At 53.0% G+C, this 11540-nt stretch overlaps 1 protein-coding gene across 3 annotated transcripts in view; it reads right to left on the minus strand.

Annotated features, from left to right (window-relative positions):
* Positions 1-11540, minus strand: part of SLC41A1 (solute carrier family 41 member 1) — a 27195-nt gene that overhangs the window by 15307 nt on the left and 348 nt on the right. The window contains exons 1-3 of one of the 3 annotated variants that reach the window (XM_006159263.2): positions 11076-11445; positions 8345-9368; positions 255-362 (exon numbers count right to left, since the gene is read on the minus strand). In XM_006159263.2, coding sequence (XP_006159325.1) covers positions 255-362; positions 8345-8719 — 483 coding nt within the window. In that variant the 5' untranslated portion in view covers positions 8720-9368; positions 11076-11445. Of the gene's footprint in view, positions 1-254; positions 363-8344; positions 9369-10897; positions 11016-11075; positions 11446-11540 lie in introns of those variants that run through there. The other 2 variants (XM_014591940.2, XM_014591941.2) reach the window with 2 other exon arrangements.

Here is an 11540-nt window from a genome sequence, read left to right on the forward strand (position 1 = left end):
GGGGGGGCAGGAGTCCAGAGGCGGCTGGGACATCCAGAAATGGAGCCTGGGAACCACTTTGGGCAGGGAGCCCCTGCCCAGGAACAGGACACCCAGCCTGGGATCTCCCTACACCTGCCCAGCCAGGCCTGCCCTTCCCACCCCAGCTTCACTCCAGGCCTGAGCAGTGGAGAAGGTCCTGCAGTGATCTCTGGTCTGGCTCTGGGCCACCCAGAGTCCTCTCCAAGCCCCCTCTTCCCGGCCAAGACACTCACTGCGGTGGACAGCCTTGACGCCAGGGTCATCTCCAGGTTCCCCTTGAGCCCCAGCAGCGCAGGCACCAGAATGAAGACCTCCGTCACCTTCTGGAAGACCTCCCAGTGCTACAAGGTGAAACACAACCCAGGAATTTCAGTGTCCCAAGGGCTGGCATTGAAGTGGAACAGATAGTCTGGGATCAGGGGTTCGAGAAGGAAACAGGATCAGCTGGAGGTGAGTGAGCTGGCTGCCTTTCCTCCAAGAACCCTGGAACCAAACCAAGTCCACACTTCTCCAAACAACGCAGCCCCCTTCATGCCACCCAGAACAGGGAGGTGCGGGGGGCGGGGGGTGTCTCTGCCAGTCAGGAGCCCCCTGGCTGGCTCTGCTTCTTCTCCTGCATTTCTGGAGCTGGTGGGAGGGTGGTAGGGACCCACCAGCTGAGCACACCCCAGGCTGGCTTACACCCCAGAATCTTTTGTGAATCCCTCTCAAATCGCCATCTTCACGTCTTTGCCTTTAGTCCAGGTTCTCTGTGGCCTCAGCCTTGGGTGGTGTTGTCTCAGCTGTGGAGAGTCGGGCTCCACGGGGCTGGAGCTGAGGAGATTAGACAGTTTGTTTGGTTTCTATCTTCAAGGGCTCTGGGCTTTGGCCACGGCACGTCTCCTCTGAACAGGCTCTGAATTCAGACTGGGCTCCCCCAGCTTAGAACACTGGTCTATACAAGAGGCTTTTTATTCCCCGCCTGCATACCCTCCCCAATGTGTCAGTGAGGAGTAGAGAATGCACACCTGTGAAAAAGGCCCATGCCAGAGGTCAGGAGCCATGATTCCAGCCCTGAGACACATGTCCTGGCTGCCCTGCCAATTTCTTCAGTCAACAGTCATGACGTTTTGACTGTGCTAGGCTAAGTACTCTACATGTATTTTCTCGTTTAATCATCTCAACAACTCAAGGAGGTAGGGGATATTTTTATGCCTTTTGAAAAGTTTTTTTGCCATATAGCATGTGCGCTCATTGAAGAGAGACAGAGAGAGAGAGAGAGAGAGAGCGAGGGAGCGAGAGAGAAAGATAGGAAGAGAGAGGGACGTGGGGCATGGTCATGTTGCAATCCCTTCTCCATCTCTCCCTCCTTTTGGGATTTTGGGCATGCACACATTCACACTTGGTGTGTTTTTCAAGCTGCCAGGTCCGGGACTGGAACTGTGTGGTCAGCCATGCAAGATCCAGCCTCCTCAACTATCAAGCCATGGCTGGCCCTATCCCCATATTTTAAATGAGGACACTGAGGTCCAGAGAGGATTACACACTAGTTAGTGCTAAGTGGGCAAAATGTAGGAGATAGGACCAGTTATCTGAAAGTTCCTCGAGTTGCAGGGGAAACAGAGGACTTGCAAAAAAGGCTGGGATTCCAACTCCCTTCTTGGCCCTGATAGGCGACGTGGTTTCCTTTATTTGCTTCTGTATTTTTTAGAAATAGAAAGTCTCCAAGTTTGGAGAGGGAGGAAGGAGCAGGTAGCTGGGCAGGGGTTATACATTGGTGGGTCTGAGTATCATGGATGGGAGGCAACGAGCCGGCATGGGAAGGACACTGGATGAAGTGTCTTGGGCCTCCTATAGGAGACCACAGGGAGGGGCCTCTTGCTATCTCCTCAACACGCCTCTTCTCATAGACCAGCTGGGGCCCTTAGACAAGTTCCAAGGGCTGCAAGCTCTTCACCATAAAATATTCAAGTCAGGGGACAGATCAGACAGTCTCTAAAGGCAATTCTAGGGCCAACACTCTCTTGCTAAAAATGAGCAAGGTTGCCAATCAAAGCCACTGTGAGGCTGGCACGCCCATTAGGATGGCTATTATAAAAAAAGTCCCGGAAAATACTAAGTGTTGGCAAGGATGTGATGGTGGGAACCCTTGTACATTGTACATGGTGCACCTGCTATGAAAAACGGTATGGCAGTTACTCAAACAATCAAAAGTAGAACTACTCTCGGGCCCAGCAATCCCACTTCTGAGTATTTCCCCAAATGAATCGAAACCAAGGTCTTACGGACATATCTGTACACCCATGCCCACATGGCGTGGCAGCCAAGAGCGGCGAGCAATCCAAATGTCCATCCACTGATGAGTGGATAAACAAAACATGGCAGATACACTGACGGGACTGTCGCTCAGCCTTAACAAGGAAGGAAATCCTGTCACAGGCTATGACACAAATGAACCTTGAGGACATTCTACTATTTAAGCCTGTCACAAAATGACAAATGCTGTGTGATTCTGCTTATGTAGGGTGACTAAAGTAGGCAAATTCATAGAAATAGAACAGTGGTTACTCGGAGCGGGGAGCGGGGAAGGAAGTGTTTAAAGGGTACAGAGTTTCAGCTGTGGAAGGCGGAAAGGTTCTGGAGAACTGTTGTATGACAACGTGGATATACTTGACACTACTCAGTGGCCATGTAAAAATGGTTAAGATGGTAAATTTTCTTATGTGTGTCTTTTAAAAACAATTAAAAAAAAAAAACGCTGAGCAAGGCTATCACAGGGAGCTAGAGCCAGGGCTAGAGACCAGACGAGGCTGACACTGGAGCAGCAGGCGTGCAAGGCAAGGGCCTCTCTTTGCTGGTCGGCGTTCTTTGTGTGTATAGGGGTGGTGGAGAAGCTAACAGGACTCCAGAGAAGGGGTCATTCCATTAGTGCTGGAGTACACAGTTGTCAGCTCTCGCCTTGCCAGAACTAGGTCTCTTCTTAGGGTCTCCTGAAGGACCCAGGATTCTCCTCAGGGAAGCCCCTCTCTGAGAACTAAAGAGGGGGAGAAACTCCCCTCGCCTTACCACCTCCACAACAGCTATTGAACTTTCAGGCAGCTGCGGAAAGAGCCAGTCCCTTCCAAATGCTAGCGGGGTGTGAGTCCCTTCGCATGGCCCAGAGCCCCCGGAGGGAAGGCAGCCCCAGTGAGCCCCATCTACCCTGGAGGAACTCGGGACTGTTACTCTTGGACATGGCTGGTGCATACCACTGGGGTTCCAGCTCCCTGCGGGCCAAACCTCGTTCTCCTTCACTCCTCCTTCCTCCAAACCGAACAAGCAGCTCCAGAGAGGGGAAGAACGCCCCTCCTCTCCCTCTCCCTGACTGGGGACTTTCAGAGCTCCTCTCTGAGCATGGCTTTGGCCTCATATCCCATCCTCACCACTAAATATCTGCCCCTCCCACTTCCAAGCTGCCAGCCCCATGCCAGGCTTAGTTTTCCAGGTATGTAATGTGTGTGTATTGGCAGAGTGAAAAATCTAGAAGGAATACGCCCAGTGCATGCATGTACTATTTTCTGAATTGTAAGGAATATCACTAACCTTTATTACTATCTCAGACAAAAGGGCACAAGCCTCTGGCTGTTACTATGAGCACCTCCAAATCTCTCTGCCTCCCAGTACACACTCTCTCCTTTTAACCACAGAAAAACCTACAAGGCCATGGGGTTTGGGAAGCAATGGGATGAGAGAGAGACAGGCAGGAACAAGCAGCCACAACAGCCCCTATGCAGCCCTGGCAGAGCACAGTCTAGAACCTCACAGACCTGACCTCTAGCCCAGCAAAGCCCTGATTGGCACCTGGGTCAGAGTGTCAATTCCTACACACATACTTTCTTCACCCACAAAACCTTCCCAAAGATGCAGCTCAGACCGGGGAGCCTCTGACATGCAGCACTCGGGGAAGAGATGCTGGGAGGCTGGTGATATGGAAGCAGTCCAGGAAGCACGGAGGCCTGAGGTTAAGAGTGGGCAGGGCATGGCAGGGCAGACGGTGAGCAGCACTTCTTCCTCCTCTGGCCTAATTCAGGCCTTTCCTGTTCGTCCTGGCTGGGAGTGTCTGCCCCTAGAGTCAAATCAGCCTGCCGAGCAGGCAGCCAAGCTGCCACCCACACCTTCCTGCTCTGCTGGGATGGGAAAGCTGCCCCGCTTGGGGGCTGAGTAGGGAGAACACCTAGAGTTTCTCACTGCTTCTCAGAAATGCAGCCCCACTTCCCCTTCCTTCTCTATCCTTGGGAGGGGATGCATTGGCTTCTGATCGTCTAGGACACTCAGAACACACCCTGATGCAGAGCAGTTCAGGGATTCTGTCAGTCCCTCTTTCTTCACTCTTCTAACCTGCCCTCCACCCCTTACTTCCTTTGACTTTACACACTGTCCTCCCCCACCTGCTCAAGTGTTTTAGCCTGTCCCCCTCTATGCCAGAAAGGTAGCAGTGAGGATGAAAGCCAGAGCAAGGAAAAGTGGAGTCAAGACATAAAGACAGTTCCCAGGTATAAACTCTGGGCCCCAGGCTGTGGGTTAACTGAGATAACCAGGAAAAAATGGGCTGAAGTTGACTTTTCCAAGGGAGGGCTGGGTCAGATCGGACTACAGGAACTCCACCCTTCACCTGTCTGAGGCTTGTCCCTGGAGGCATCCTCTAGGCTTCTGAGGACAAGCAACACAGCAACACCTGGGTATACAGGGCTCTAGCAAGGAGGGGCCAGAGCTGGGAAAAGAAGAAGGGGTGGTCAAGCGAGATCCAATCCGAGTGTTCTCTATGTCCAGGAATGCTGGCTGCCAGGGGTCCCAGTGGCCCCGAGAGGAAAGCTTCCTTCCTGTTCCACTAGCTCTAGGTCACGCCTGCCACTCACTTTCATCTTGGTAGACGCTTTCTCCACACAGCAGGGCAGAGAGGCCAGGAGGATGTATTTGGGGGAAGGGTGCCTACTCTACTCAGGATCCTCGCAAGGGAGTCGTGAGTTGAAATAAGGACACAGCACAGTAGTAATGAGCACAGCTCTGTGAGGCGGGTTCTTGGTTCACGTCCGGATACCTCCCTGGGTACACCAGGCACATGTGTATCTATGATCGGGGGCTGACTGAGGATGGATTGCAGCAATAAGACCCGGTTGGGGTGCTTTCTCTATGTCTCTATTTATGAAGTAAATAAATACCAAAACAAAAAAGAATCTGGGAGCCCCACTGTCTTAACCTACCTGAGAATGGCAGTGCAAGTCACACACCACCTCCTACTGCCCCTATCGGCTCACAAAGGCTGGCAGGAGGGAGCGCCTCAGGACATGAAGGATCTGCAGTGGGAGATTCCCAAATCCCAGCCCCCTTCAGAAGCCTACACCAGGTCCAAGTCTGCCTTCCTCCCAAATGGTGCTGGGACGTTCTGCCACAGTGGGGAAGGTGCAGCAAATTGCTGTTCACTTATCTTTTTTTCTACTCTGGGCTAGTGCACCATCCCTCTCTTTAACTGCAGAGGCTGCTGGGCATGAGTGGAGGGCAAGGGAGATAAGAAGAGGCACAGGTGGGTCTTCTGGAAAGAGACTGGGTCTTCTACAGCAGCAAGAAAGAGAGATAGCCCAGAACCAACGAGACACCTGAACTAGGGCCAACACAGACTTTTCTCAGTTGCTTTGAGACACTGGAGACACTACAGCCAACTCTCCCAGAAGGCTCCAGTGTCTTAGGCGCTTCTAGACTCTGTCTCATTGAAGGCCGTCTTAGCTAGCAAATGGAAATGTAAGTGTGAATCCTTAGAAATCATCCTGTTCTTCCAGAATCTGCAATCATCAATCACCTCTTTCACTCCCCCTGGATGTGAAATAAGAACTTCCCTGTGGTCCCATCTCCTGGGCCTTCTGCATTCACTCCCTCTTGGGATCTTACTGTAGCCATCAGCAGGGCCTGCTCCAGCCAAGCTATGCATGGAGGCTGCAGGAGGGATGCAAGGACAAACCAGCTATTGTCATCCACTCCAACTGGACCCTAGCTCTGGGGTGAGCCTAGGTGCCACACATAAGGCAAATGCCAACCCGGTGTTGACTCATCAGGCAGTTCCAACAGTCCCCTTGTTAGGCCTCTCAATGCCTAGGGCCCATGGGTATGGGTTGAGGGAGGGATTGTCTAGCTCCAGAATTCTTCCCACCTCACCTAAGGACTTTTGTTCTCACTCATGTCAGAAGATGACTCTAACTGCTCCAGATTCTAGTCTACTCTGTTCTCCAGGGAAGGGCAAAGAGCAGGCTCCTCCCAGAGTCTATGCAGGTAGCAAACCATCACATGGTAAAGGCCACAGAGCTTGGTGGGCTCAGATGACCAGAGACACGTTACTTACCTAATCTCTCTAAGCCATAGGTTTCCCAACTACAAATGGAGATGATTACGGTTCCTCCTCCTCCTACTATTATGTATCATCACTATTATTCAGAAAATAAGACAACCCTTTCCCAGTTTGCCATTGGACCGTGGTTCTATACCTCTTTATAGGCACCAAGCCACAGTTCAAGAATTCAAAAAATGAAAACCGAGGCCACAAGAAAGGGATGGAAGAAGTGGATAAACTGCCCCGCCCCCACACACCCCAGGCTTACTTCTCCTCCTCTTCCTACCCTCACTCACTGCCCCAGGAGGACAGGCAACCACTAGGGGGGAGAAATGCAAAGGCTGGCTTTTTAAACTCCATGTATTGGGTTGTCAGGAAAGTCATGAAACATTTTGCATAGAAAAACAGAAAGATACGTCATGACTGTCCCGATGGTACAGCAATAGAAGCAGTACTCAAAGTAACAAGGCACACTGGCATGAGATAAACTCCATCCTCCTTAGCGATGGAAGGTGCAGGGTTCTCCTGACCTTTTAAAGTTCAAGTCAAAGTGGTCCATGTGGATGCCATTGAAGGAACACCTAGAACCAACTGCCTTCAGTCTCCTGGGACCAGGGCACCGTGAGACCCACTGGTAGACCTCTATGTGACTATATGCATGTTTGTAGGGTTGGCTGGCCCAGGGGAGGTGCTGCTGTGCTCTATGTCCCCCTGGCAGATGTCATAGGAAGCACTGGGAAGTCCCAAAGGTCAAGGGCCAGATCTCCTCCTGCCTCTGTATTTCTCCCAGTACCTGGGACAGAGCCCAGCCCTCAGCAGAAATTTGATACACAGTGCTGATTAGCTTAGATAAACCCAGCAACTTCAGAAAGTTCTAAATGTGTTCTGCCCTTCAAAAACTTTTACCTAGAAACGAGACTTTCCTTCTCAGACCTGCAGGTTCCAGGCGAATCCTAACTCACAACAAGGTAACAGCACACCCCTGGTTCTTTACTCCCAGGTCCTGGCAACTCTTATCCGCCATTCGTTCTGGCAGCCTCAGAAAGAGCCCTTTTGTCAGGGCACAGGTAAGGAACATAAAGGAGAGACAGTTCTGCCTAGGCCTGGTTACATTTTGTCCCCACTTATGGCACATAATTAGCACTTTTAGGTTTTGTTCTGCCAACTCCCCCAATCACGCCAACTCCCCCAATCACATATTAGACAGGATGTGCCCACCCCCATTCCCCAAGGAGACTGTGCCAAGAAAGGAGACTGTGCCAAGATTACAGGAAGATAAGCAACACAAAATGCTTTCAAGAACCTTCCCACTTCATCTGAGACCCTCCTGGTCCCCACTTATGGCACATAATTAGCACTTTTAGGTTTTGTTCTGCCAACTCCCCCAATCACGCCAACTCCCCCAATCACATATTAGACAGGATGTGCCCACCCCCATTCCCCAAGGAGACTGTGCCAAGATTACAGGAAGATAAGCAACACAAAATGCTTTCAAGAACCTTCCCACTTCATCTGAGACCCTCCTGGCAGCTGAACAAATTCCTGCCCAGCAGGGAGATGGAGGAGAGGCTTGAAACAGAGCTTTCTAGATGGGTATCCTTGAAACGCCAACCTGAAGAGAAAAGAAGTTATGAAGAGGAGCCCGGTCTAAATGTTTCCCACCAAGAAAAGGAAAGCTTAGGAGGGACAGCAATCAACACCTCGTTCCACCTCTCCCCTTCCGAGCCTGAGTTCTGGATCCCATCCTCTTTCTATGAAGCAATACTGCCCTGACCACCTCCCCGGGCTACTCAGCTTCCTCAAGGTTTCTGAAGAAAGTAACTGGACCAAGACGAAATGGAGGATGCGATCCAAAGGGAAACAGTATTCTAGGAAGCAGCAGCTGCTTCTGACCAGAGATGGAGAGGAAGTTCCAAGAGTCACAGTTTCCCAGGAGGCAAAGGTGTCCCCAGCTCGTGGTCGAGCACCACCCTACTCAGGTCCTACCTGCACGATGTCCAGCACCATGCCAGCAGCCACAGTCCCGAAGCCTGCCAGGAGGAAGGGGAATAGCACTTGCAGGCCGATGGAAAAGGAGGTCTCCTTGAGCGGGGAGGGGGGTGCAGGGCCACGATCAGTGCTGACGTCGTCGCTTTCGTTGCTCTGGCTCCCGTTCTCCAGCAGGGCGTCCTCCTCCCGAACCCCCTTGGCGTTGGCCCGAGACTCGATCACCACCACCTCTACCCCAGCCCCATCAGGCCCGAGGAACTCTGAGGTCCCAGCCAGGGGCTCTCGCCCAGGCCCATCTGATGAGCAGGGAGAGTTAGTAGGGCCAGTCCCGTTCAGCTGGTGGACGTCCTTCGGCTCCGGCTTAGAGGACATGACGGGCAGGGGGAGGCGAATGGAGAACGCTCCTCTTGTTTTCTCTCTCTCTCTCTCTCTCACTCTAACTTGGGAAAGCACTTAGTCTTGGGGTAAGCCCAGGCTTGGGTGCCGCAGGACCTCTTCCCACGGCGCTCCACTCCTACCAGGCACTGCAAAAGCTGACCTACCAACAGGCAGCCCCATCAAGCACTGAGGCCACAGGCAGGAGGGAAACGAGAATCTTCTCACCAGACTCAGCAGCCAGCCACTAGGGGTGCGGACGCCTGACTCCAGCCGGCCAACTCTGCTTTAGGGGAATCTGGCCTCTTATCTTCTTTGGTTCTCAGCAGCAAGCTCGTCAGAGAAGGGGTATCCAGAGTAGAAGGGTCCAATCAGAGTCTAGGGCGCCCTTGGAGGTGGCCCCTCTTTTGTGAACCGTAGCTTGACTTTGGATCCTTCAGAACACAGCCTCAGCCCGGGGCTGGGGCTCCTTCTCACTCCTCTTGCAGGCCTCCGTCTGCCTCCCCCAGCTCCCCAGGCTCTGCTGGTCCCAGGGCAGGGTCTGTCGTGTTTCCACTCTTTTCCAGAGACTTCTTCCCTTCTTGGGAAGACCTTGTACTGCCCCAAATCCCTGGTCCTTAAAATCACGAGAACTTGGGAGGAATACCTTATGTGGGAAGAAGACAGTAAAGAAAGAGAAAGTTAGGATGCAGCTCAGGACAGACATTCTGGGAGCATGCTTCCCTGAGGCAGTTAGATGGGTTTGTTATAGGTCAACAGTTAAAGGGTTTGCTATTTGCCACCCTCTCACCACTGAAATGATTAACCCTACCCTGTGACATTCAGAGGCCTGGCAGAAACCATCCCTACCACCCTCCCAACAGACACCTCACTGCTCTGCTGGGATCACCACTGTGGCCTACAGCCTGGGGTGGGGTTAGGGGGCGAGGGTGGTGGGGATGTTGTGCAAGAGTCACTGGGGTGGGCAGGGACGTCTTTGGGGAGACCCCTTTAGGAATGCCCATTGTGAACTCAGGATTATTTAAGTGCAGTCCCTAAGTGGGGTCAGTTACAAATCCAGTCACAAACTCCCTGCCACTTGGCCACTCGCTGCAGAAGATGAGTGTTCATGGTCATAAGACACAATGGCAAGACAAGCTGCACAGGATGAAGAACCGGAGAATCTGATCACTGAGTTAAGGTCCTCAGACCCCCATATGCCTTAGCTCCTTGGGAAGAAAAAAACCAAAAACGAACAAAACCTAGGACTCACTGGGCAGTGGGGCAAGCCTGCCAGACCAAGGCCAAGAGCCAGAGGCCTACCCACTCCTGCCCTTGAGAGTCAACAGTGTTAGAAAAAGCGCAGACGCTGACTCCGATCCAGGCCCCTGTCTCTACTCCTCTCCCCACTGCTCCTGGTGGCGAGATCCTGTCAGCTAGGACGAAGAGTTACCTCCCTTTGAAGGGACAGAGTTGGTAAAACTACCGGTCATTACCCACAGGTTTCAGTCCCCTAGGCTCCCCCTGCCCCCCAGGGTGACTGGCAGATGGACATATTAGAGGAGAATTTTTAAAAACAAAAGTAGCAATTGAAAAAACAAAACATAGTAAAACAAAACCGAAGCACCATAAGCCAATATGCACTTGCTCCCAAATGAGCGTCTCTAGCCCTAAAGTTGAACTTTTGCTTACTGAAAGGAGCCCCCAGGCCTCCATCCCACCCCACACCATTCACCAGAATAGCTATTACAAGTGAAAAGTAAATTTAAGCTGAGTTTCCCCAGGTAGGATGACCAGGTCCTTAAGTATTCCAAACACATGATTAGTCAACTGCGTTTGGGAAAAGCTGGATCAAACCCAGTAACTGGCCCCTGGGACTTGTTTCCACTTTCCATCTGCCCAGGCACACACCAGGACTCCCTTTTCCCATCTCCTTGAACACAGTAACGTGGTTCCTTCCAAGATCCCTACTCGAGATCCAGTAGGAAACCTCTGAACAGGGGAGAGTCCACTGCCCCAGGCCAGAAAAGTTTCTCAGTCCGCTAAAACCTGACACCCCTCCCCCCAAAGGCCACTTAACCCGAAAGGGTGCTCGCAGGAAGGGGAGCCAGTACCTCACCCACTGCCTGGGAAAGACTTTGGATGGGCCTAAGGCTCTTCGATCAAAGACACAAAAGTGAACCAGGACGTCCTTACCTCCTCCCAGGCAGGAACAAAAACGACCCGTTTTAGTATCCCCAACCTTGAAGAGGGGGAGAAGTGATCGGGTGGCCTCCCGAGTCTCTCCACGACCCACACTCGGCAAATGCTCTGTGCGCCAAGGCTGCTGCCCCCTGGCCCTTGTCCCCCCACACCCTGACCCAACAGGACTGACCTGCCCCTCGCTTGGGAGGAAGGGGGGCGCCTGGCGGGTGGCAGGGGCCCGTGGTCTCGGGGGGTGCAGGGTACCCCCTCTTCTCATCACTCCTCCTCGGCCGTCCTCCTCGGCCCCCGGCGTGCCCCCCCCACACCCCCAACCAAGGCGAGCGTCCAGCCGCGACACCCGGCTGGCTACATTTCGCTTCTGCGTTACAGCGAGGCCGCCGCTTGGCTTCCACGAGGGGGAGGTGGCCCGGGAGGGCAGGATATACCGCCTCGGGCCGGGCGGGGGCGATCCGGACGCGAGACCAAGGGACCGAGCTCCCTCGCCCCCAATCGCCTCCTGCTCGCAGACTTGCGCCCGACTGGTTGGCTGCGGGTGGCAAACGTGATCTGGGGCAGATTGGGTGGCACCCCCCCATCAAAAATAGATTCCGGATGGACAACTGCAACAGCCAATCAGGGGCGGGGGAGGGGGCGG

The sequence above is a fragment of the Tupaia chinensis genome, unplaced genomic scaffold (genome assembly GCF_000334495.1).
Source record: "Tupaia chinensis unplaced genomic scaffold, TupChi_1.0 Scaffold000627_1, whole genome shotgun sequence".
NCBI classification, from domain to species: domain Eukaryota; kingdom Metazoa; phylum Chordata; class Mammalia; order Scandentia; family Tupaiidae; genus Tupaia; species Tupaia belangeri.